Here is a 27,235-nt window from a genome sequence, read left to right on the forward strand (position 1 = left end):
ACAATATGACCTATTTCTAAGTAACTCAAAGTCAACAATTTTTGAAAATGACAAAACCCGAATTTCATCAACACAAGATTTCTGAAAAATAATTTTACTATGGCTGCTTTTGAAACACATGAAAGAGATTCCTCCATCATTTTAAAACAATTTGTAAATGCAACTTTATCACACTGTTGAAGAAAAGAACAAACACAAAAACTGACAAAAGATTTAAACAATACATGAACGTTTCACAAATTACAACTAATATTATCAAATACTGTTACTCTAAAGTCTGTTGATTCCGATTTGCACTGTAACATTATCTTTATTACGCCAAAGATATTTTAAGAAACAAATAAATGTTGCTGTTGTTTTTAAGAAGGAAGCTACTGAATGTCTCTTAATCAGGATCATTCGTGATCTGCTGCTGTATCTCCCGGACAATTAGAAGCCAGGTCCTCCTCATCTGCAGAAAGACAATATATGCATGAGCAAAAGAGCATAAAACAGATAGAAATCTTATGATGGTTTCACCCTTACCATTATATGTGGTTCCACACCATACGCAGTAAAAATGGACTCCTCTTAAATAGGATGTAATAATTTGCAATTTATCAGAGGGCTGTAAGAGAGAGCGAAACACCTGAAGTTAATATAATGGTAAGTTTAACAGCAAACACATTAATGACATTGGCATGGAGCATATATTTCATATCTAAATATTTTTTAGTAATATTAATATCTTTTTTTGGTAACACTGGGATTTTATACTGTTGTGAGAAGTGCATATCCTAAAATAAATACCAACATTTAGCTCTGGAATTTCTTCCTCTTCGTCCTCCTCTTCAACAGGATCTTCCTCGTCATCACCATCACCTTTGGGCCAGTACCAGGGTTCTCTGGGAGCAGTTATGCCCTGAGACAAAAACATACCTCATGTGTAAGAAGAAAACCAACACAACAATGAAGAGTCACTTTAAGAGTTAGTCAAAATGATAATGAGATTTTTCTTCAAAAAGTATTTTCCCCTTCTTCTTTTTGTATGTATTCTCAGATTATAGTATCTAAAATGAGGGCTGAGTAAGACAAGCATTGATCAGAGAAACAACCAAGAGGAGCTGCAGAGATCCACAGCTCAGGTGGAAGCAGCTGTCAAAAGTACCATCTGCAAATCTGACCTTTGTGGCAAAATGGAAACTTACATTTAAAGGAAGTTGTAAGAATTTTCATTAGACGTTTGTCACAAGTCATGCAGGAAAAGACTAAATTTCAACCTTTTGATCTATATACAACAGGACATTACAACTAGACTGTGACCACACCATTGTGATGGTGGGACATGGCATTATGCTGTGAAAAATGCTGCTTTACAACAGGGAAACAGATTTGTCGTAATTATTTATCTGACATAGGAGCTAAATAAAGGGAAACCTAGGAAGAAAGCCTTTTAGAGGCTGCAAAACACTTGAAACTGGGGTGGAGATTTAACTTCCTGTATGGCAACAACCCTCAAGATGCAGGCAGAGCTGTAATTACATGATTAGGTCAAAGCATAAGCATATTATTGGCTGTAATGTGACAAAATGTTAAATGGTTTATTTGCAAGGAACTTTATTCTCAAATTTCTCCTGACCCTCTGATTGTCAAGCTGCTCGCAAGACCGCTGACTCCTCCTCAGGTCTCCTTCAATCTTCCGCTCTTCTCTCTCTGTTCTGACTCTTGACCTGAAGTGGGGTGCAAACACAGACAATAAAACAGCTCTACTGTAAGCAAGGAGGCTCCTCAGGGACATCTCAAATGCTCTTGCAAACTTCACCTAAAATCCTCCAGAGACTTGGCCTCGTTCTGCTGTTTGGCTCGAACTTTCTGACGATAATGGTGGAGTTCCTCCTCAGCTTTTCTTTTTTTCATCTCTTCAAGACCAATACCCCCTCTGTCTGATGGATCAGTAACAGAAACCTTAATAAACAACAAATTGCACTCATCAGAACAGTATGACATAAAAAATGAACAGCTTACCTGCTTTAATACTTAGAGGAATTGGATCAACCCTTCCTGCTCCTGAAGACACATAAGCATTACATTTGATTCAAGAGCCTAATCTAGATTAAAGACAAAATTATTAGGAAAGATTATACTTACCCTCTTTACCAAGGCCTTGGCCAGCTTTGTAACCCATCTTTTGAAGAAGGGCAAAGCCCTTGTTCTGATTGCTGATGGAGCTCTGTAAAGCTGCTTCTCGGCTCTCCTTCTCCTGCTCCTTATAGCTCTTCTGACGGTTCTGGATATTCTTCTCCTTCTGTTTTTCCTCCTTTCTGATGGCTTCCTTCACCCTCCTCACCATGTTGACTCCTGGCTTCACATCCTGACTATAAACAGGAAAAACATGGGGAACAGAAACTTTTTGCAGATCATTTCTCTATTAATATTTTAAATGAGTATGATGAGTGCTTAGGGCACAGTGGCGCAGTTGGTAGAGCTGTTGCCTTGCAGAAAGAAGGTTCTGGGTTCCCGGCCTGGGGTCTTTCTGCATGGATTTTGCATGCGTGGGTTTCTCCCACAGTCTAAAAACATATCCAAATTACTCAACTAAAATGCAGATTTTAACATTATATTCAGCACTTAACAAACAGGAAGATTTTTGTATTCAGAAAAATTCAGCTAAGAAATTCAGAAAAATTCACCTAAAATTCCTGGGATGACAAAGTTATATATGATTTTATACCTATATTCTTTTAGCTACAACTGTTTTGTTGAAACCTGTTAAGTTTATTTTTTTAAATGAAGGTAATTAATTCAATTCAATAAAGAAATACTTCATTAATTCATCATTTATATACTGCTGAAAACTGCTGACATTACATAATTTACAATAGCTTGCTAGGTAGCTACATATCTTTATTTCGATACAAACATAAACTCCTTACATTTTACTGAGGAATGCATCCGACATATAATCTTCTTCCTCGTCCGACATTGTGAATTGCAGAAAAAAAAGTAGTACAATTAAAAATAAATAGCGAATCAGCTCAAACAAATGCTCGCTGGTTAATTTTGTTGCTCCCCTGTGTTTGGTTCGTTCGTAGAAAATTTCCGACCATCTACAAGGAACCCAAGTGTCAATAGTTCCGTCATTTAAAACACATAATAACAGAAAATGTATCAATACACACCATACAGAATTAAAGTTTAATACAAAACAAAAGTTTTAAAATATTTTTTGTCAATTGCGCGCATATGTATCAGGTATGTTGGTTCTTTGCATAGTTTCCCACCGGAAGTACTTGTTTGCAACGCCGCTGATATTTTGTCGTCATTCATCCTGGATCATCGAAACACAGGTACTATTTGTATTTTATCGATATTTAGCTCATATTTTAGGATGCTGTTGAGAATGTCGTGTTTCATAGGACATTTGGGAGTTGGGATAGACTTCAGAAAACGGCTAAAAGCCCCGGTTAACGCCGTGTCGCCGGAGTTCAGCTTGTTCCTCATAGGAATCAGCTAGCTAGTTGAGGTTGCTACAAACAGCTAAAAACTCTCAACGGCTGTCAAAACACAAAACAGCCCAAATAATAAGGTGTTACTGCTTCTAAGCTTTATTTTTATGAAGCACATATGCCATTTAAATGAAGCTAAGTGTCCGAGAAATGATGGACATTTTGAGCTCATTTAACCGGCTTATTTTATTTATAGCCTGTTCAGATCAGTTTATATGACGCAAAATCAAAGTAAATCTCAAGGTTTAATAAGACAAAAATTTAGTTTAGGACATACATGTCCAAGTTAAATTAAATCAAATTAAATTCATTACAACATGATGCAGTCACATCAAGAATCATGTGCAATCCAAAAATTTAACTAGTTATAATGCAGTTCAAAGTCAGGGGATCATATAAAACCAATTTGTTTTTATATGATCCAATTTGTAAAAAGTCATCAAAGGAAGCCCATCAGATTCCATTGAATCACTTATTTCATAGCAATCCCTCATCCTAAGCATGCATGTGGCAACAGAGGAGAGAAACCACTCCCTTTTAACAGGAACCTCCAGCAGAACCAGATTCAAACGGAGCTGCTGCAACCAGCTTGGTGTTGAGAGAGCCAGAAGCAGACATAGGAGAAAAAGAGAGAAGCTCTGGGTCAGGAGTTCTCCTTAACGAAAAGAAAAGAGAAACACAGTAAGGCTACAGTACATCAGCAAAACAAAAGCAATATGGGAAAATGTTGAATGTTGATGATGATGATGATGATGATGTGACATTATACTGGAGTGTTGGCATGGGCCAGTATGAGAACTACCACAGCTTTATGATATTACTGTATTTACACCAAGGTTTCTAACTAAAAAAGTGCAAAAATAATCTAATTGTTTTTGTTTAAAAAATGAAAAGCTGCAACTATTCCTAAAACACTGACCCAATCGCCCCGATTGATGCAGACCGGTTGGCAATTTGGTGCTAGAGGCCTTTGCTAGGGGCACATTGACTGTTGTAAGAAGAAACACACAACTTTCTGATTGCAAGGCAACTACTCTATTCAATGTTCCATAGTCAACCCAGTTTTTACTGGGTACAGTAAATTTTATTTATGTTATAAATAAAATTATAATAATTTTATTTATAACATTTGTGGTCATTACAATGTAGTAATAATGTAGAATCAACAGTTTCTGCTGCTAAACAGACATGATTCTCAAATCTTACAAAGAGAGTTGGGTGGCTTCCCTTCGGCATGATACTGCCATTACCATATTTAATTGTTCATTTTCACACTATGACCATCAATGTTTGTTTTGGAACTGGAAAAAAAAATATTGCGCTGTAAAATATAGGAGTCCTCCTTTTACAGTAATAAGTGGGAGGAGAGTAGTGCTGCTTTACGCTTTCCTCCTTAAAACAGGAGGAAACTCCAGTCACCCTGGGCTTTTCTCTGACATTTCATTGAGAGGACTTTAAACTCATTCATCATTTTGGTGGTTTTGGAATTGTAACTTGCTAAAACTTCTGTTTACCTTGGTATCAGTAATGCCTTTATATGAAAGACTTAACAGGGTAGCAATTAAAAGAAGCTGGAAGTTGCATAATGTGACTTTTCTATTTTGTTTCATTATATTGTATGAGATTACAGCTAAATTACCAAACAGGCAGAAAATTGGCATTTTATGCTGACAATGTACACGTTCTAGCAGACGAGGGTGAACAGTGCTGATCCTCACCATGGAGCTGGCTCACAGTCTGCTGCTCAATGAGGATGCTCTGGCTCAGATCACTGAAGCAAAGAGACCAGTCTTCATCTTCGAATGGCTTCGATTCCTGGATAAAGTGCTTGTGGCAGCAAATAAGGTGATTTTTCATTGTTGGTATTGCTTTTTTTAAGTAATTGTCTTTGCAGGTGACTTTAATGATGTGCTTGAATGGCAGGTGGATGTGAAGGAGAAGCAGAAGAAGCTGGTGGAACAGTTAACAGGACTGATCAGCAGCGCCCCTGGACCACCAACCAGAAAACTGCTGGCTAAAAACCTCGCTACTCTCTACAGTATTGGCGATACCTTCACCGTGTTCCAGACTCTGGATAAATGCAACGAGATCATTAAAAGCAAGGATGACACACCTGCATACTTGCCAACAAAACTGTAAGACACAGCATTTCGTAATATTTACAGTTTATTAATAGCTTCTTGACATTTACAAGGACTTCTTATTTTTTCATTATTGCTTTCAAAATTCAAGCACATACAGCTGACCCCTCTCAAAGGGTATTAGGAGTTAAGCCATGCATTAGTCTGCGGTATGATAATTTGTGTTTAAAAGGGAGGATTAAGTTAGGAGGAACAGGTGTTATCGTTTTCTTGCTCGCATTAATGGAATATTAATCCTACATTAGGATTTAATGGTTCAGTTTATTTTAATCCTCTGTTTTATTTACATGAAGTTTATTTTCCACATTTAGCCCAATATCTCCACAAACTTTAATCTTTTGTAATGGGATTTTAAGTGATGGACATATACAAAGCAGTGCAGCTTCTAAAGTGGAAGAAAAATTAAACTAACCCTAACTCTGACAAGAAAGTTTGTCTTTATCATATCTTTTTTTCTAATCATTCTGAGTTTTCATAATGATTTTTGCTTGCGTATAGCAATGTTTTGGTTGGTATTTGTCTCACAGTGCTGCAGTGGCTTGTGTTGGAGCATTTTATGAAAAGATGGGCCGGATGTTGGGAAGCTCATTTCCAGACACCATTAATAATCTCCTGAAAGCTCTAAAGAGTGCAGAGGTAACTGAGACGTTTTGTTTTTGACATAGCTTAGTTCTTTACTGGAGGGCCATTGTGTAATATCTGTATTATTTATTTGAATAATTTCTGTAGTCCCAAGGCAGAGGAGAGATCCTTCTCAGCCTGCAGAAGGTGCTGAGTGGACTGGGCGGAGCTGCAGCTTCATGTCACAGAGACATCTACAAGAACGCCCGCTCTCTGCTCACAGACAGATCCATGGCCGTCCGCTGTGCAGTAGCCAAGGTTAGTATCTGGAAAACACGTCAATGAAGGGATTAAAGAAAACGATTACTAGCTGTATTTTAACTGAATAGTTTGAATTCTCATATAATTGTGGTTTTATTCTAATATTAATCTAACATTTAAATTCTCGCTACAAAAACAGGCTCTACTAGAGAATTAGTAGTATAACTTGTTTAAAAGACCCAGTAATTTCTTGAGGTCTTTCATATTAACTGTACATCCCATAAACCAACATCACTCCTAAACAATCTATCATGTATGACATCTGGTCTCGTTTACCAACAAACTGCTAAATGCTAAATACAGAAATAAGAGCTATTGGGATCTTTCCTCTTGGAGCTTTGAGACTATATAACCAGCAGCCAACAAACTATAAAATACCAAATCTAAGCTGTACTATTTCAATCTATGTGCAACATTTGTGTACCTACAGTTATTACACACATTTAAAATTTCTGCAGTACAAAAACTTTAAAATTTATTTTCTTAGCCTCGATTCTCGTATAAAGCCTTTTTTTTTTACACAGAAATAAAATGCACTTATTTAAAAAGCTGAATGAACATGCCTCTGATCTCAGTTTTAAACACCTTTCTTAAGATTAAATAAGCAAACTTTGAGTCTTCTCTCTGTAGCAACTTTCAAATTGAATAGTGGTGTAAGTCGTAAGGGCTCTTAAGTATGTTGGTGTATTCACTGATCATAATTAAAATTAGATTGATGAGTTTCTGAATGACTAATCAAGCTGAAAATATATTTACTTACAAAATCTTACATTTTCCTTTTTGCCCGATCAGTGCCTGCTGGAGCTGCAGAATGAGGCGGTGTTCATGTGGACGACAGAACTGGAGAATGTGGCTACTTTGTGTTTTAAATCCTTGGAAGGCTCCAACTATGGCGTTCGGGTGGCAGTGGCCAAACTGCTGGGAACCGTCATGGCGACAGCGCTCATGCCCAAACAAGCTGCAGGTACCTGAGCTGGATGAGCAGTACTCTCTATACGTTCAACTGGCAGACTCGTTGTTTCCAACCTGGTTTTTTGTGACTCCCAGTGATGCGTCAGAACGTGAAGCGTGCCACACTGGACGAGGTTCTGGAGCTGATGGCCACCGGGTTCCTACGGGGAGGATCTGGCTTCCTGAAGAGCGGAGGGGAGATGCTGAAGGGGGGGGCGTCGGTCAGCAGGGAGGTTCGAGTCGGGGTCACCCAGGTAGGAGGGATTTTTTAGAGGGGAAAAAATTTAAGATGGTTGTATCCGTCCATTCATGCTCACTCATAGACGGTCACATGTTCACAATTAAAGCCTAATTGCTGCAGAACTGTCTTCCATAGATTAATAATAAACTTTTATATTTATGCTTTTGAAAATAGCTAAAGACGAAAAAATTGACCTGTATATGTGAGAATCTGGTTTTTGTCCAACTGACTTGTCGTTCTCTTCTCTGTCCTCAGGCTTACGTTGTCTTTGTGACCACACTGGGTGGTCAGTGGCTAGAGCGCAATTTTGCCACATTCCTGTCTCACGTTCTGGACCTCGTGTCTCACCCACGGGCCACCCAGACACACGTGGAAGCTGTGTACTCGCGGCGCTGTGTGTCCTTCATGTTGCGTGCCACCTTGGGGGGGTTGCTGGGAGAAAAAGCTCAGATTGCGGCCGGCAAAGAAATCTGCCAAGCCATCAGCAAACAAATGAGGGCTGTGGGTAAGGAGGATGGGGGGGAAATATCACGGTTCAGAGCATTACAGAGTAAGTACTCATCCATCGTTATCATGTTTAATTCTTTCTGCATTCACTTTCCAGAATCATTGCATGTTTTGCTTTTGGGTGGACAGAGTTTGCTTTACATTCCTCTCCTTTTTCTAGTTTGGCTTTCTGTCTTTTCTGCTTTAGGGTGGCCCTCCTTCTCCTTCTCCTCCTCCTCCTCCTCCTCCTTTCCATCTCTTTTTAACCACAAGCAGCTTCATAATGTCAATAGTATCATCCATCAGCTATACAGCTCATCAACTATTCATTCTTCCATTATTTCATAGTCATCATGGCTTTTTGTCTGCCAGTTTATGCTCTGGTTTTGCTTTATAATCCCTAAGGAGCAAATAACATCTTCCAACTGTAAACATCTGGCTTAGATCAGCAAAAAAAAACTGCATGTGCCTCTAAATTTACACCAAGGCATAATTAGGTTTGCAAGTACACTGCCAGACAGTTTCCATTCTCCCTTACACAGCATCACATCAGTGTCTTTTTACATCACCATTATCTCATTCAAAAGGATGATTCTTACTCTGATTTGCTGTGCAACCTCTTGTAGGACATCATGCTGTTGTTGATAACACAACTTTAAAAAATTAAGTTCACTGTTAGTTTTTCTCCAGATGTGATTCTGGGCTCTTTGTTGTTCACTTTATACTTGTTGCTCAAGCCTTTCCAGTCAGTTTGATCTGTGAAACTCCTTAAAACAAAAAAATTGATAAGTGTTTGTGGCTAATTGGAAAATAAAACAATGAAATCTGAAGCCTGGTGGGTTTCTGCCACAGATCAAGAAGCAGCTTTAAATCTGACCCTTGAGACTGTTTTTAATCTTTGTGTGATCTCTCCTGACTGTTGTCTGTTTGGAGCTCAGATGATTTCTAGGTACCTAAAATGACCACTGTGCTTTTGTTTATGTATTTCATGGTACAACAGTTTTTATATATATTTCATATTTCTATGACAGAAATCCTCAGAACTCCAAACTGTGACACAATCATCTTTATATTTGGACAATGACACCACAGTTGGTTTAATATAAAAATAAAGCAGGTTATAATAAAATAAAATGTAATTTAAAAATACTTTAATAATAATAATGACTAAATGATCAAACAATTGTAATATAAAAGCAACAATAGATAATAAAATATTAACAAAATTCAATCGTATAAACTATCCCAATAAAATTCATTATTTCCTGCTCAACCAGAATTTAAAATGAGTGAAAACAAAACAATTTTAAAGTTATCCATCAGTTCAACATGAGCTGTGATCACATTCAAGAAATTAGAAAATGTGTTCAAATTAGGCGCGTTTGCTAGATTAAGAGTATCTTTTGAAAATTAAAGCCTTTCAAATATTAAACATACTCTTCGGTAAACCAAGTTTTCTGTATTAAAATATTTTTTATTGCTATGACGAAATATCAAATCTTAAATGTGATGTTTCCATTAGTTGTAAATGGGCTTCAAGGTATCATTTTGTTTTTAATATATATGAGGTTTCATTTAATTAATTGAGTTACTGAAATATCTTTTCAATAATACTCTAATTTATTGAAAATGACCGTGTATACACAAACAGCTTAACAAAATGAATGGATGGCGCTTTACTATCAAGACTAAGTTTACACTGGTGAAGATTGACTCACCTCAGCATGCTGAATGCTTGAATTGACTGACGTGGTTTTCTTGTGAGCACTCATAACCATTAGAGATCATTAAACTTTCATCCAAGATAGTTAGACCAATAAACATTGCTAGTGAAAAAACTTTCTCTATCTTTCTTCTATATTGATAGAGTGTCTATATAATACATCAGAATCTATGATGTATTAAGGCGTAGTTTATGTAACTATTAGAATAATAAAAAAATACTAACAGTTAGACCGAGATGATAAGCATTTTTATATATGCCGACTTTCTTGAAAAGATCAAATTATAAATACTTCTGGTAGATTTAGATTTGTTATGTTTGCATTTGTTCATTCAACAAAGAAGTTTTTCTGATTTTTTTTTCTTTCCTCTAAATTTGTATTTTCTACACCCTCTAATATTTATATGATTATTTTAAAATTAAGACCAACATTCTGCTTTATTCCATATTTGGCCCGCTCCTTCAACTTAAATATTTTTGTGTTGCTAAAATGCATTTTAATCTTAGTAACTTTAAATGCATCCGACAATAAAATGTGTCAGTGTCCAAATATTTCTGGGTTCAATGTTTCAGCCAAATGATTTAAGAGCCTAATTGATGAATGTGTGACATGAGTGTGTAGTGGTCAATTAACAATTTTAAGGAGTTTTTTTTGTCCAGTTATGATACGATGATTATGATTATCTTTAATAAATCAAAAACTTTCAAATTGTTTTTGATTTTAAGCCACTACATCCATCAATGCTGCACACATTCTGAAGAAAATGATCTTTTTATGAATTTTTAACAGTTTTAATAATTTTTAACAGTTAAGAGTAAGCAACAAACTTGAATTGCTTGTTTGTTTTGTTTCCTGTGGTGTTCTTTTAGAGGCAGTAGTGAACGACATCAGTGGGGAGAACAAGGCAGGAGCAGCGGACGTCTCTGCCAGTCAGCATGTCATGGTATGCGCCCTGAAAGAGCTAGGCAGTTTGGTCCAGAGCTTGAGTGCCACGGCTTCTCCGCTCATCCAGGAGCCTTCGATTGGTAAGAAGCACACATCAACATGAAATCCAACTCTTGTTCTGTGACTTCGGAGTGAGGATTTACGCCAAGTATTCACGTTACAGGGCTTCTGGAAACTGTAACCTCGGTGCTGCTGCACCCGAGCATGGCAGCGCGTCTGGCGGCCGCGTGGTGTCTGCGCTGTGTGGCTGTGGCTCTGCCCTATCAGCTGTCTCCGCTGCTGGACCGCTGCGCTGAGAGAATCAACAACCTGAAGAGTTCTCCAGAGGCCGTGAGCGGCTACAGCTTCGCAATGGCCGCTCTGCTGGGAGGTGTACACCAGTGTCCGCTGGGTATTCCTCACTCCAAGGGCAAGGTGTGAAAAGTTTCATTTCTCTCACTTTTAACCACCTCAAGTGTCTTTAAATACGAAGCTAAATTATTGCTTGATCTGTAGCTGGTGGTGAGCATCGCCGAGGACCTTCTGCGTACAGCGGCTCAGAACAGCCGGCTGTCCCTGCAGCGCACGCAGGCTGGATGGCTCCTACTCGGGGCCCTCATGACTTTAGGTGAGTCTCCTAAAAAAAGCTTTCAGCTGTTTGCCTGCAGTTTCTCCTCCCAAACGCCTCGTATCTGTGTTTAAATACATTTACAGGTTCCTCACTCGTCCGCTACCACCTTCCCAAAATGCTGCTGCTGTGGAGGAACGTGTTTCCACGCTCGCAGAAGGAGCTGGAGGCTGAAAAGGCCAGAGGAGACTCCTTCACCTGGCAGGTCACTCTGGAGGGCCGGGCCGGAGCGCTGTGTGGTAAAAACCTCTCCTCTGTAGGCTTTCAGCCTTCTCCATTAACTCAGCTTTCTTAGGGTTTATTTAGACTTTTGGTCCCCTTTCAGATAGAGTCTACCAGACTATTAGGTATTAAAACATCCTTATCTTTGACGTGTTTGTCTCTTTTTTCTGCAGCCATGCGCAGCTTTGTGGCGCACTGTCCCGAGCTTCTCACTGAAGACGTAATCCGTAGACTCATGACTCCCATTGAATGCGCAATGACCATGATGTCACAGTGAGTGTGAAATTTCTTCACCAGTTGAAGATGTTGAAGACAGAGACACATGGTGACGATTATTTGTTGTTTTTCAGGGTCCCTGCCATCACTAAAGTCCATGGAGCTCATTTAAAAGCAAGTGCAGCAATGGTGAGACTCAGGTTGTACGACATCTTGGCCCTCCTGCCTCCTAAGACGTATGAAGGTAAAACTGTTGCTTTTAAATTATTCTGTGCAAATGTTGCAGATGTCTTTTTGTAAGGAGCTGTTTTAAAGTTTGTAATCTATTTGCAGGCAACTTCAATGCGCTTCTGAGGGAACTGGTGGCAGAGTTCACTTTGACTGACAACTCCGCCAACACCACCACCTCGCTGTTGCGCTCTTTGTGTCACTATGATGACAGTGTGCTCATGGGCTCCTGGCTGCAGGAAACTGACCACAAGTCCATTGAGGATCAAGTTAGTTCAGATTACTTCTGACATTCCTCCAAAATCCCTTTTATTGACTTGGAAAAGTATAAATACACTTTTTCTATGGCTCGGCGATATAGCTTAAAAATAAAATCGCAGCCTGTAGTGCTGTTTTTTAATGCTATTGTAACTCTTTTTGGCTGAAGCTGCAGCCCAACAGCGCCTCTGGCAGCGGCGCTCTGGAGCACGACCCCTCGTCCATCTACCTGCGTGTTCCCGTCGGCGAGGCCATCCCTGGGCCTCTGCCTCTGGGTGTGTCTGTCATTGACGCTTCCGTCGCTCTGTTTGGCGTGGTTTTCCCTCACGTCTCCTTCAAACACAGGTGAGTAGTAAAACTGTCATGTTATATATTTGTAAATTGGTTAAAATAGGAAAACTATATGGAGGGCTCTTGGTCTTGACTCTCTTACTATTTAACTTTTTGTTATTGTTTTTATTGGTTTAATTCAGGCTGCAGATGCTAGACCACTTTGCAGAGTGCATAAAGCAGGCCAAAGGAGTTCGACAGCAGGCGGTCCAGCTGAACATCTTTACTGCAGTGCTTAGTGCTCTGAAGGTAAGGAAACAGCCCATATGTCCTCTTAAAACATCACTATCGGTACTGTCGTTAAAATCTGGTACTCATTGAAGGGTTTGGCTGAGAACAAGAGCACCTTGGGCCCAGAGGAGGTGCGCAAGTCGGCTCTGGCCCTGGTGATGGGAGCTCTGGACAATCCTAATCCCATTTTACGTTGTGCTGCTGGAGAGGCTTTGGGCAGGATGGCTCAGGTGGTGGGAGAGGCCACGTTCATCGCCAGAATGGCACAGACCAGCTTTGATAAGTAAGATATTTTTAAATATTAAATAAATATGCAAAAAATTAACCAACTAATGATTAATTGTTGATTAATGGTTGAAAAGATTCAAATTAGCTCAAACTGATGAACTAATAATGTCCGCTTAAACCTTCTGTCAGTGTTGTAGTGCGGTACAACTGGTCATCCTTAAGTGGAACCAGTTGATACGGAAACAAAGATGGTGGGTCCATACCAGAACAGGAAAGAGAATCAATCCAAACATAGTCCGGTTTGGGATGCAAAATGCACTTTATGTGGTTCTGTTATACATATATACTCGACAAGCTCCTTAAGTTTCACTTAAGCTCAGTCGAGCTGCATGGCAGAAGAATATCAACCTCTCATTCAAAAATTACTGATGTGCTACAAATGAGAGTTTGTGATGACAGAAAAGCAGAGGGGATAGCGGAGAAAAGTCATAATATGATGGAAAGAAACACGTTGAAGGTTTATCTTGAGTTAATGCACTTCATGCAGCAAAGCTTTTACGTTCCTTCAAAAGTAACCAGACAGTCTGAACATCTCTGTTTGTGGGGAATTATGAACAAATCACATATTTTATATTTTTATTTTCCTACCTAAGAGGCTCCTGTATTTAAAATGTATTTTTTTTTAGATTGACTATATTTACTTATGATTAACTCATTAATCAATAACTTGGCTAGAAATTAGTTGATGAGAAAAAAATAATTTTGTTCTTGTCTTTTTGTTGTGACTGAAGGCTGAAGTCGGCTCGTGATGTGGTATCAAGAACGGGCCATTCATTGGCTCTCGGCTGTCTTCATCGGTATGTCGGAGGGATTGGCTCAGGGCAGCACTTGAAGACCAGCGTCAGCATCCTGTTGGCTCTCGCTCAGGATGGATCTTCTCACGAAGTTCAGGTATTACACAGGAGGAGAGGATTTTGATATTGGCATATATATATAAAATGTTTGTTTTCAAAATCAGAAATTTGGTTTATTTCCTCTTCTTTCATCAGACCTGGTCTCTGCACTCTCTGGCTCTGATTGTGGATTCCAGCGGGCCAATGTACCGAGGTTACGTGGAGCCCACGCTCTCCCTGGTGCTCACACTGCTCCTTACCGTGCCGCCGTCTCACACAGAGGTCCACCAGTGTTTGGGCCGCTGCTTGGGAGCTCTGATCACCACTGTTGGACCAGAATTACAAGGTAAGTCTGGTTAATTGCGCTGTATTTTCTGTGATAAAACAATTGTTGTTGGATGTAGGTAAAGTTAGCTAAAAGATGACTAGCTAGCTAATATCAATACATCAACTTAAGCTTAACAAGTAGCCTGTAGGCTACCAATGTTGTTGGAAACCACTGGTGGGTCCAGGAGAAAAAGCTTGGGAACCACTGGTCTACTTGAAATAAAACAAAACTAACTTACAAGTAACTTTTCAGCAAGATATAAGAGCTTGTTTTAAGTAATAAATTCCTTAATGTTGCTGAAACAGTGCTAGTTCCACTGACACTTTATTTCACTTATATCAACACATTTTCCTCATGTTATAAATGAAATATAACATGATCAGTGAGAGTATTATTTTGCTTATAATGTGAAATAATTATTTCAGATTATAAGTGAAATAATCTGTCAGTGGAACAAGACATTTTTCTCATGAGTTATAATGGGAAAAATTACATCTTTGATTGATATCACAGATGTCAATCTTTGATATCTAAAGATTGATATCTTTAGATATCAATCTAAATATGTAATATCTTTAGATTATTTCACTTACAACTAGCAATTTTCATCAATATCAAGATGTAGGAACAAGCTCCAACATCTTGCTGAAAAGTTAGTTTTGTTTTATTTCAAGTGTACTAAAAATCAAAACCAAAAATACTTGGTAAGATTTTGGGTTTTTGCAGTGTGTATTTGGGTCAAAAGCTATATTTTGCCAGCAGGTGGCAGTAACAAAAATTTTAAACCTATGTAGGCCAGTATTCTAAACTCACCTTTTAAAAATAAATAGCTTTTATTGGGTGTTTTTACTCACTTCTCTTTTATCTCCTGTACCTGGATAAACAACATTGTTAGATCAAGGACTGATGCAGAGAGAGTTTCTAAGGTCTGTTGCATGGCAAAGAAAAGCTGATCCACTGCAGGGTCGATAAAGATTTGGGTCTGCTATGTTAAACCATGGTTTTAATTAAAAGTGTGCCAGTTATCATAAAAAATAAACACTTTAACATCAATAAATGTGGCTGATTTAAGAGTTTGTAGAATGTTTATGGCGCAATTTGCCCCTTTCTCCTTTGTACCCTCCTATTATGCCCATGTGTTTCCAATTCTTCCACTTGATGCCTTTAGATCCATACCCATGTGCTTTTGCCTTTGTATATTAGTTTACTGTATCTTATATTGTTCTGTGTAGTTTCATTTTTTCATTAGTTATAGTCAGAAATAGTCATACAAATTATCATACAAATTATCAAGCCATATATAATTTAATTGCATAAACTTCTCTTAAAAACTATGTGAAATATAACAGACTATTACCTCTGATCAAGCCAGAAAATCTCAATGTGATCCTCTTTTGGTTGTTATTTATTTGAGTCATAAACATTTTTTTGTTTTGTTTTTTTCCAACATTAGCAAATGTGCGGAACACACAGAGTTACTCTCAGTTAATAAAGGAGGTTCACAACGCCCCCAGGTGGGATCAAACTGACCCACTCCGGTATTCATCAACATAAAAAATGAACTAATCAAGGGAACTTTGATTGATCTAAGATATAAAGATTTTTATTAGTCCTTCTGCTGTCATCTCCAGTTGTCTGCGTCATCTGATTGTTAAAAACAGCTTCCTTCTGGTTTTCTAATTAATTTGTTTCTCCAGGAAATGGAGCAACTATTTCCACCATCCGCTCGTCCTGCCTGGTTGGTTGTGCCATCATGCAGGATCACTCTGACTCCCTGGTCCAGGCAGCTGCCATCTCTTGTTTGCAGCAGCTGCACATGTTTGCTCCTCGACACGTGAACCTGTCCAGCCTGGTGCCCTGCCTCTGTGTAAGATGCACGTTTCGCACAGCAGAAGAGTACAGACTGCGCTGATTTAAGTTGGGATTTCTGACTGTGCTCTGGGATTCCTGTAGGTGCACTTGTGCAGTTCTCACTTATTGCTGCGTCGTGCTGCAGTAGCGTGCCTTAGACAGCTCGCCCAGCGGGAGGCTGCAGAGGTGTGCGAGTACGCCATGAGTCTGGCGAAGAAAGCAGGAGATGGCAAGGACAACACAGCAATCAGTGAGTTGGATAATTCAATGCAAAAACACAAAATCTTGTCCAGTACTTTTGCTAAAGTTTCTACTGCAAATAGCTTAGTACATTTGAAATAAGACACTACTAAGTTACAAGTAAATTTTCAGTAAAATATATTAGCTTATTTCAAGTCAATAATTCCTTAATATTGATGAAAACATATTAGTTCCACTGGCAGATTATTTCACTTATAACTAGTTCTTTTTCACCAATATTAAGGAGTTATTGAGTTGAACAAGATCCTTTCTTTCTGAAAAGCTATTTGCAAGTTAGTTTTGTTTTATTTCTGGTGCACTAAGTTATTTGCACGAGAGAGTAGACCAGAAATACTTGGTAAAAGTTTGTGTTTTTGCAGTGTTCTGTTTGGTAACATTGGCTCACTGAGATGCTAACTCTTATGGTGTTATCCTGGTGTGTGGTTCAGATCTAAATATAACAGAAACCGGGTTGGAAGGCGTTCTGTTCGGCATGCTGGATCGAGAGACGGACAGGAAGTTGTGTTCTGACATCCATGACACCCTGGGGCACATGCTGTCATCTCTCGCTGTGGAGAAGCTTTCTCATTGGCTCAAACTCTGCAAAGACGTCCTCGCTGCAACAACGGGCAAGTTCCCAGATTAATAAAAAAAAAAAAAAAAAAACAACTAATCTGTGTCTTTTGAATTGTGTCATAAAAACGCCTGTCTCCCCTTTCAGATGTGGGGGGAGCTGTGGCATTTGAGGTGGAAAAGGAGGAGGACTCTGAGAAAAAAGACGAGATGGACGACGACACCATGTTCACAGGCCTGGGTGACGATGACAAGTCCAAGCCCTCTGTGGCGCCGCGCTGGGTGACGCGGGTGTTTGCCGCCGACTGCTTGTGCCGTATCATCCTGCTATGCGAGAATGCAGACAAGGCGCACTTCGACCTGGCAACTGCTCGCTTTGCACAAGCAAAGAACCCCAAAGGTACCATTCTTCCACCTTGCTTGTTTATACTACCAGTTTTTTTTTGTTGTTGTTGTTTTGCCCGAGTACCTACTCAGGCAAAACAGTACTTTTACTTGCCCACCCCTCCCCCCGAGACAAGTAAAAGGTTTTGCCTCTGGGGAGATCTAGGTTGTGGAAAATAGCTGATCCATGTGTGTTTTGAATAAAGACTGAGCATGGCAGAGATGAGTAAGCATAAGCAGAACCGGGAGAGTTTTTCCACTGTAATAGGTGGAGGAGCCTGTATTTATGTTAGCTTCTCTAAAACAAGTAAGATACGTTGATAACGGATGGATATTTATGGAATACAAAGACTTGGAAAAGTATTCACACCCTGTATTTTCCTCATGGTTTGCCTTGTTACAGCCACTAATGTCTTTGTATTATGGTGAGACAGACCAAACCAAATGAATGCATAATTGTGAACTAGAAGAAAAAATATGTATAATTTAAAAAAAACTAACAAAAATTATGGCATGCTGGTATGGAAATATGGTATGGAAATACTTTATAGAATCATCTTTCCTTACTACTACAGCTGTGAGTCTTTTTGTTGATGTCTCACCTTAAATATCTTGACACAGAGTCTTTAGGCTGCTAGAAGGTGAAATCATAGATATGACAGGAGTCAGGACATTGTTGTGCTAAATTCTTGTAAAGCACATGAACGCAGAAATAACAGTAGATAGATTCCTGCTCTCTTCTGGCATCACAAGAACCCAGAGGACATCTGCTGCCTCAGAGGCACTCAGATAATTAATTTAAGTAATTTATTTTTTGTTGCCTACATGTGCCAGGAAAGTCTGCTCTACAAAGGGGATATCTCAGGATGGTTTCCCTACTGTCTGATTGATTTGATTAAATCAAGACTTCATCTGGGTGTTTCATGTGCAGAATACAAATGCATACCACTCTTAGATTTTTATTTGTAAACCATCTACTATTTTCCTTCCAGCTAATAATGAGTGGGTTGCTCTAATAAAACACATTCAAATCTGTAGTTAAAATTTGAGAATATGTGTAAAATTAAAAAATTTTGCAAGCCACTGTAATTGTATGAAAAATGCACCTCTGTGGGAGCAAACATTATTTTTGCTCCCACGGAGGAAGCAAAAATATTTTTCTTTGTTGATAGTGACAGCTCACTTCCCCCTGTATTGATCATTTATGAATTGGTTTTTATTATTCACAAAGGTTGTTGTTTCTTCCTGCATCTGTGTCCATTCAGGAGATCTGTTGGTGCTCCATCTGTCTGACCTGATCCGCATGGCCTTCATGGCAGCCACCGACCACAGCAACCAGCTGAGGATGGCTGGTCTGCAGGCCCTGGAAGACATAATTAAAAAGTTTGCATCCGTACCAGAGCCTGAGTTTCCGGGGCATGTTATTTTGGAGCAGTACCAGGCCAATGTGAGTTAGAAATGTATCCAGAAGTTCTCAGTCAGTGAAGTTAGAGAAAAAAAAAGGGAAACGAGAAAAACGTGACTTTGTATGCAAATTGTGTGCACTTAGGTTGGCGCTGCCCTCAGACCTGCTTTTTCTCCTGATACACCATCTGATATAACAGCGAAGGCATGCCAGGTGAGACACAATATTTATCTTTTGTATTCATTTTTAATACTTTGTACTGTAAACACACCCTAACAGGGAGACTTTTCGAGATCTATTTGACCCCAGTGTTTGTCTACAGGTGTGCAGTACGTGGATTGGTAGTGGTGTAGTCAGCGACCTCAATGACCTGCGGCGAGTCCACAACCTGCTGGTCTCCTCGCTGGACAAGGTGCAGTCTGGGAAGAGCTCCTCCAGTCAGCTGTACAGTGAGAGTGCCACCACCATGGAGAAGCTGGCTGTGCTAAAGGCCTGGGCCGAGGTGAGCTTCATCATGACAGAATTTCTCGTTTTTCCACTGAACTCAATCTGATCTTGCTCGCTGCTTTGTCTTGGTCAGGTGTACGTGGTGGCAATGAAAATCAAGAAGGAGGCAGAAGCTAAACCTGCCAAGCCGAGTAGAAGGGGAGATGAGGATGAAGACGAGGATGACCTGGGTGCAGATGTGCTTCCTCCGGACAGCCTCATTACCTTAGTGCAGCCGGAGCTGCCTTCGCTGAGCCGACTCTGGCTGGCCATGCTGCGAGACTACGCGCTGCTCACTCTGCCTGCTGAGTTCTCAAGTCAGCTCCCACCTGACGGTACACAACTGATTATTTACCATAAAAATTCATCTGAAATGTTCAATGTTATACTTAAACTGGTGAGATTTTGTTTAATTAGCTAATAATGAGGCTTTTAAAACCAGATTTCTATAATAGGTGGATGCAAAGCACCTTGAAATATTGTCAACTATCCATTTTGATTACATTTTTTTTTTGTTCTGATATTTTTGTTCATTTGATTAGGACTAACTTATATTTAGTGCTACAAATTAACTATCATTTTTTAACCAAGTCCCCAGTTAGGCTTTTCAATGTAAAATATTTCTCTACAAAAGAGAAATCTCCATTTAGGTTCCAAAAGATTAAAGAAGACATATTAACATATTACTGTCACAGCTGGACAAAATGCACTAACTGTGTTGGTTTTGTGATAAATGTAGTTGTCCAAACAAATAGTTTCCATTGGATGTGTGTATCTTCATAGGCGGAGCGTTTTACACCCCAGAGACGATAGATACAGCGAGACTCCACTACCGCGGCTCTTGGGCCCCTGTGCTGCATGCTGTGGCCCTGTGGTTGAACAGCAACGGGTTTGAAGTTAATGATAATCAAGAGGATCTCTCATCAACTCCTTCCAAAGTTCCCAATGCTCTTCAGGGAAGCTCTTCCTCAGCAAAGACGCTGGAGGAGTCGGTTAAAGACAGAATGCATCTCATGCTGGGTAAGGAGTCACTTCTGTTTTTCACATTCAGCTTGAAGATGTTAGGGGAAAAAAAGTGAACAGAAATGTGAACTGTTAGTAGAAGATTTCCATGTTCTGTCACTCAGGTGTCAGCATAGAGTTCCTGTGCTTCCCGCGGCCCGAGGAGCCCATCGAACACGTAATGTCCTGCTTGCAGGCTCTGTCGACGCTGCTAGAAACTCCTTGTGCTAAGACACATATGGCAGAGGACCAGGTATGGAAAAATTATATATATTAATGTGTTGAAATAAAATCAGAGGCGTTGCATATAGTCTATTTAGCTAAGGCATAATATATTTTTTTTATTCGACTGAAATGAACAATATATTTTTTCTTCTTAAATTCAAAATAATTTTTTTTGGAGCATATAAATACATATGAGACCACAAACGTATCTGTATTTTTGCAGAGATTTTAAATAGACCAAAATTGAGTAGGGCTTAGTTGTGAGATGGAGGGAAAATGGGGAAATTGACTTTAAAGGTTCTTAGAAATAAAAATCTGAAAAAAATGTGGCATGCATTCATGTCAACAAACCCATCTGAGAAAACACATTTAGAAACCACCTTTCACTGCACCTCCAGCTGCAAGTATTTTGGGGTTTGTACAAGTACAGGGTAGAGTCTGTCCTTGTTTGCAGCCTAACTTGAATGGGGAGAATATGTCGTCATCAATCAAAATCAACTTTAATGCCTAAGTTTGTGGAAAATGCCAACGGCTTTTGACTTGTGCCACGTCTTCTTAGTATACAGATGGGCCTTGAGTTTGACATATGCTCCAGATCCTCCAGCTTTACTGTTGTTGGCCTGGATTCTATTTTTGGGTATTACAGGCTGAATAGAAATGGATGTTTTTAGTAGCTCTTTATGAAGCTCAGTGGATAGAGTAAGTTGGATGAAGTAATTTACTTCTTTTGCATTTCACCCGGGCATTTCTGATGAACCGTTCCCTCACCTCTTATGTAGCTGCTGGCAGTGGAGCTCCTGAATGTGCTACACAGACTGCTGCTGACGCGGGATCCTCCTGCAGTCCAGCTTCAGGTCACAACGGTGGTGCAGGAGACCATTAGAGCTGCAGTGGACCACCTACAACAACAAAGGGCCAACAGAGGTCAGGAATACTGCACTAGAGCCAAGCCAAGTATTTCTGGGGTTTAATTTTGGTAACTGAATTTTTTTTTTAAATTTATTATTTTTTTTTGATCAGACAAAGAAGATGAAGGTGAAAAAGATTCTCTGACCGGCCTAGGAGAAGGTGGGGACACAGGAGAGCTCGTACCTGGCAAGTCTCTGGTATACGCAGCCATGGAGCTGCTTGTGTTCATCCTGGTGCGCCACATACCGCAGCTTAATTCCCGAGTGAAGGAGTCACCCAGCCATGCCCCTCTGAGGCCTCAGAGACTACCAGACGAAAGCGCACGGCTGGTCGCAAACACGGTCTCCATCCTGGCCGAATTGCCTTCGCTGTGCTCTCCTGCTGGTAAGACCTGAAGAGAACAGGCACAAATGCATCCAGGAAGTTCATTCTAACTTATTGGTGTTTTTGCCTTGTCAGGAGCAACAACCATTCTTCCTACAGTGCTTTTCCTAATCACTGGGGTCCTGAAAGAAACTGCAATTAAAACTGCTGACAACTCTGTGCCTGTACCTGTATCAGCCGCTCTGCAGGGCATTAAGACCACCATCACCTCACCATTGGCCCGGGAGGAGAGCATTCAGACTCAGTGGACCACCCTGGTCAGGAGCAGCCTGGCGTCTGTGCTTGAATACTCTCATCCAGGTAAAGCAAACACATAAATGTACTAGGGATGGAAGTTATTGATTGAGTTAATCTAAAGTTAATTGATCTTATCAATCAACTAACAATGTGCTCATAAGAAGGCATGTACTTAAAAAACTAAATTTTCTCTTGTATCAAGAGTGCTGTCTGTCTGTCTATGAAATTAAAGGCTAACTTTTTCATAATAAACAGAATTTTCAAAAACCTTTACATTTTAGCATTATTTTGTGTCAGCTATATTAAATATATACTGTTATAAAATTGTGGTTTTCTCGCATGATTAAACTTAAACATATTTATAAAATATAACAAAACAGGAAGATATTAGGTTGCTTAAAGAAAAATAAAAGATGTGAAGAACAAATATGTGAAACACTTAGAGAGCTATTCATACACAAGTACCCTCTGTGGTTTCTCTTGAAGGAATGTTAAAACTTCTCTCCATGAATTGTAGCTTAACTCACAACAGCCCTCAAAATCAACCTTGCTTATTGGGATCATGTTACAATTTATCTCTGTTATGATCTCCATTTCTAGCACCTCATTCATTTTTAAAGAAGTTGACACTGCTCTGTTTGACTGCTATTAAGGAGTTTGTTGAGTATTTATTTCAAAACAGAACCAAATAAAGTACAATTTGCTTTCCACACCGGACTCTTTTTGGACTATTTCTTTTTTCCATTCTGGTGTTGCCCCGCCATCTTTATTTCTGTATTAACTGGCTGACCAGCAGTGTCCTCTGCTATATGGCGTCCAAACTACAACACTAACAGGTCTGAGCAGATATTATAAGTTGATCAGCTGGAGCTAATTTTAATCCAATAAAGTTTATTGGATTAATGGTTTATTGAATAAACCATTAATCGACAATTAATTGTCGATTAATGGTTTGCATTCCTAAAACGTAAGTTTTCTGATCATGAGACAACATGAACTCTAATTATTGTGAAAATTTTACCTTGTGGTTTTGTCTTTAAAGATGAGTCCAGACCTGACATGGATGAGGTCAGCATGTTGACAGCGATAACTCTCTTCCTGCTGTCAGCCAGTAATGAGCTGGTGGGAGTGATCGTCCTGCAGAAAGGCTGCATGGACCGCTTCCGAAATGCCCTCAACTCAAGTGATCCCTGGGTAAGCAACGAAATGCACATAAACTATGTCTTGCATTTTGTCACAGTACAAACACAAATTTGAGCTCTTAAGGGAGTTATAAATAAAAATAAAAATTTAGAAAGTATGGAGGATGTATTGAAAAGTGCATTTTGAGATTTTCAGATCTTGGTTTTTATTACCTAACCCTGTTTTAAACCTCTTCATGACTTCATTCCTGACATGCTTGCTATGCTCAACTGAACTTATCAGGCTGGTGGTTTGCATGTTCTTAATTAAATATTTGACCCTGTGCAGGACAGCTCTATTTAGATTAAATTACATGCAGGTGGACTCCATTTACTTGTTACTTGACTTCTGAAGAAATTTTGTGGCACTTTATTAAACAACTAAAGAGGAATAAATGAAAAATATATATATATATCACACTTTTTGGATTTTTATTTGTAAACAATTAAAATCATGTTCCTTCTGTTCTCCAATTATTCACACTTTTATTTTTGTCTATCATGTAAAATTACAATAAAACACATAAATTGTGTCTCTATTATAGCAAAACTTGAACTTTTGGAAGGAACCGTATTAGTTATTAGTGAAAAAAAATTAACTCTGGTTGCCACAGGTTCAGGCCCGGTGTTACCAGCTACTTCTGTCAGTGTTTCAACACTCCAACCGAGCTTTGTCCACTCCTTACATCCACGCCCTAGCTCCACTCATGGTGGAGAAGCTAAAGGCGGTGGAACGCAGTCGGCCGGGAACTCCTGCTGAGCTGCAGGCTGTGCAGGAGGGAATCAGGGTCCTAGAGAATCTGGTCAGCATGGGCGAAGAGAAGAACAGTGAGTATAACTTTACTTAGTGGACCTCCCCTATGTAGCATGTACATATTTTTTTTATTAAATCATTTAGCCTAAGCTACAGTATGTCTGCTAAAGAATTAAGCCTAGTGCTTCTGACTGTGTGCTGTAGAGCATTAACGCATTAGAAGCATCAGATTAAATTTAGAATCCAGGCACCGGTTTACTGTCAGTTTTATTATTGATTTTGATATAACAATCATCATACTGTCCATTCAGTTCTCAAAGTTTTTTATCTATTGATTATTATGAACATTTTGTTCTCTTCCAGCAAATGAAGTGGCTTTTTGGAAATCTAACAATTCTAAAACTCACCAAATTTTTACAGTGCTTAGCCGTGCGTAAAATTTACCTAATTTGCCTTTTGCAAAAGTTGCAAGAGAAAAACCTCAACAGTGACACCTGACAACTTCGAAAACACTTTCTACATTTATCTTACTTTATTATAGAACTATGAAATATGGTACAATTGTAGAACTTCCCAAGATCCACAGAAAACTTTTGTGCTTTTGTTGCTTTACAACAAATAGTAAGTCTGCCATATTGAATAGAAATTACAATTTTGACCGATTTTGACCCCGTTTTAGCTCTGTATAGTCTCTGCATTTGATCAAATTCGTCTTAGGATTTTGATCGATCAGCTTGAAATTAGTGAGTTTCAATTTCAGAGGATGTAAAGTTAAAAAAATCCTGACTTTTTGTGCATGTTGAAGGGGGTGTTGCCTGACCTCAAACTTAGACTACACATCAAAAAAATCAACATTTTTATTACTCCTAGAAGGAAAATCACAGAGGCACAAAACATGTTTTGATTGGTCCTTAGTAGGTCCCTAACAAAACTCAATAGTCAAATGCTGACATCATCCAAGCCCTACCCCCTGACTACAAGACCTTATTGCAGGTCTTCAAGACCCTCTATAAGTCTTTTGGAGTTATAGGCCAAACTCCACAGGAAGTCACCCATTTTGGTCCAAAGCGGCCATTTTGTGCCTTTTACATGCAAATCTGAACAAACTTCTCTTACAGCTTTTGATTTACAGACTTCAGAATTAGCCGTTACAATCTTTAGACGTTGGAGATCAAACTTCATTCAAAGCTTTTTGCTGTATCTAAGTATGGGGACATGGTCAAGCCTCAAAATCTGACCTTTCGTCATAAAAGACAAAGTTGTAACTTCCACACACAAGCTGGGAGCTGTACCGAATTTTCTGTCTCATCACTGACCAGCACTGAACACATTCACATGGTCATTTACTGACATCACTTCAGGAAGTGTCCTCCTTTTACATTCAGACTCATGTTTCAATTTGTCACTGATGACAACGAGCAAGTTGATGTTGAATCATACCCTGAACAGTGAGTGTGGGAAATGTTTAACAATGGTCTGTTTAAACAATAAGAAGACAAGTCACTATGCCCATATCTGCTAACAAAGCATATCGTGACACATGGTAAAAGGAGGTGAAATCTATTCTGTAAAATGGAGGATCTGTGGTGCTGTGGGCCTGTTTTAATCTTTCTAAGCGCTTGAAAATCTTGTTAAAATGAATGACATCATGAACTCTTTAAGTATGAGAATGTTACTAAAAATCTGATGCATTCTGCCAGAAGACCATAAAGGGGTCATCGCTGGGTCTTTCAGAAGGTTATACAGTCAGTGAAACTGTTGTGCAACACACTCCATGTAATTTAACTTTCAAAATTAGGCAAAGACGTTGGCACCTGAAAAATGTAAAAAATTTGCAAACCAAAGTAATCATCAATGAACACAGAATACGTACTTGGGCCAACATGATAGTCTAAGGTTGCGTACTTTGCGCCTTATTAAACGGGTTTTTAATTCTAAGTCATCTCTGCTTATTGTTGTTAATGTTTGATGCATGTGTCTTTGCTTGTTTAACAGGAGTGCAGCTGTTGGCTCTTCTTGTTCCTACTCTCATCTCTTACCTGTTGGATGAGAATGCGATCTCCTCCGCTCCTCAAGTCTCTAAAAACCTGCACGATTTTGCCCTTCAGAACTTAATGAGAATTGGGCCTCTGTATCCAGCTGCCTTCAAGACCGTAATCGGTGCAGCACCTGAGCTTAAGACGCGTCTTGAGTCTGCTATTCGAGCTAACCAGGCGAGCAGCAAAGCCAAAGCGGCAGCAAGGCAAGCTCAGCCTACTGTGCAGGCTGCGCCGACTATTAAACTCAAGACAAGCTTCTTCTGAACACATCAAGATGTACTCTACCCTCTCAAAAGAGTTTATGCTGTCTGTCTTTGTATTTTCCCTGATGACAATGTCCTACCTACCGTATCTGTTATTCATTACAGTTTGCTAAATGTATTTATTTATTCTTCATCTCATCTTTGTGTTAAAGTATCCTTAGTAATTTGTAAATAGCATCAAAGAAACCTTTGAATGTTCACTTTAGAGAGCTTGCTTTAACATCTCAAGTTTTTATTTGATGAATGTATCACATCCAGACTTGACTTTTTCCCCTGTGATTAATATCATTTAACCCCCATTTAAAGGCTTAGGTTCAGCCATGTTGTTTCTCTTTAGCGATTTTCACCACACTTTGATAGTTATGTTTTCTCACAAATTATAATTTTATGAATTTGATAAATTTGTGCAGTATGTCACATTCAGGTCTGCTGATTTCCATCAGTTATGTTTTAATTATTGTTTTTTACTCTTAGTTGTGGAATCCTGGAAACGATAGAACAAAATGAGAATATATATCACTTTATTGAGCCAGATTTGATATTTTGCAGAATTTCTTCAAATAAATGCTGTATTTCTTTTCTAATAATAGGTGTTGGGGATATTTTGACATTTTAATGTTTTTGTTTCAAATTGCATTAATTGTTTTGCCCATGAAGGAATTTTAACCCTCTTTATTATTTACTGCTAGTTATCATGTAAACATTAACGGCTTAAACAACTTTATCGTTTTTGGGAAGTTTGAATAAAGTTTCTTTCACTCATTTCTGTTTCTTAAATTTGATCGACTTCACATTATTATTATTATTGTTATGAAAAGCTAGAAGTGCAACAGTCCAGAAAATAATTAACTGAATTGTAAAGAAATATAATAAAAAATATACTAGAATCAGGAGGAAGAATGAAGA

The 27,235-nt window shown here is 39.0% G+C and overlaps 2 protein-coding genes across 3 annotated transcripts; one reads left to right on the top strand and one right to left on the bottom strand.

Annotated features, from left to right (window-relative positions):
• Positions 1 to 78: 78 nt before the first annotated feature.
• Positions 79 to 3,080, bottom strand: gpatch11 (G patch domain containing 11). The gene is made up of 8 exons (XM_007551513.2): positions 2,913 to 3,080; positions 2,128 to 2,354; positions 2,005 to 2,046; positions 1,802 to 1,922; positions 1,619 to 1,709; positions 794 to 901; positions 526 to 607; positions 79 to 451 (listed from the first exon to the last, which is right to left on the bottom strand). Exons 1-8 carry the CDS (start codon positions 2,960 to 2,962, stop codon positions 396 to 398), a joined length of 777 nt encoding a protein of 258 aa, XP_007551575.1. The 5' UTR covers positions 2,963 to 3,080; the 3' UTR covers positions 79 to 395.
• A 141-nt stretch (positions 3,081 to 3,221) lies between these two features.
• On the top strand, positions 3,222 to 27,091 carry heatr5b (HEAT repeat containing 5B). 2 transcript variants are annotated; one of them, XM_007551515.2, is made up of 36 exons: positions 3,222 to 3,326; positions 5,177 to 5,330; positions 5,409 to 5,620; positions 6,154 to 6,262; positions 6,356 to 6,505; positions 7,301 to 7,472; positions 7,556 to 7,713; positions 7,956 to 8,205; positions 10,780 to 10,935; positions 11,019 to 11,269; positions 11,351 to 11,462; positions 11,549 to 11,701; positions 11,858 to 11,957; positions 12,035 to 12,144; positions 12,234 to 12,397; positions 12,556 to 12,731; positions 12,860 to 12,965; positions 13,040 to 13,230; positions 13,967 to 14,126; positions 14,225 to 14,414; positions 16,094 to 16,263; positions 16,350 to 16,497; positions 16,937 to 17,116; positions 17,209 to 17,460; positions 18,710 to 18,891; positions 18,994 to 19,062; positions 19,172 to 19,351; positions 19,430 to 19,670; positions 20,119 to 20,355; positions 20,463 to 20,590; positions 21,342 to 21,486; positions 21,583 to 21,855; positions 21,931 to 22,155; positions 23,135 to 23,286; positions 23,888 to 24,101; positions 26,023 to 27,091. In XM_007551515.2, the coding sequence occupies exons 2-36, from the start codon at positions 5,205 to 5,207 to the stop codon at positions 26,328 to 26,330; spliced, it is 6,150 nt and encodes a 2,049-aa protein (XP_007551577.1). In that variant the 5' UTR covers positions 3,222 to 3,326; positions 5,177 to 5,204; the 3' UTR covers positions 26,331 to 27,091. The 2 variants fall into 2 exon arrangements, with proteins under 2 accessions (XP_007551577.1, XP_016526669.1); XM_016671183.1 differs by having other exon boundaries at positions 3,246 to 3,326; positions 5,174 to 5,330.
• Positions 27,092 to 27,235: the final 144 nt, after the last annotated feature.

Source organism: Poecilia formosa, unplaced genomic scaffold, assembly GCF_000485575.1.
Source record: "Poecilia formosa unplaced genomic scaffold, Poecilia_formosa-5.1.2 Scaffold42, whole genome shotgun sequence".
NCBI lineage: Eukaryota > Metazoa > Chordata > Actinopteri > Cyprinodontiformes > Poeciliidae > Poecilia > Poecilia formosa.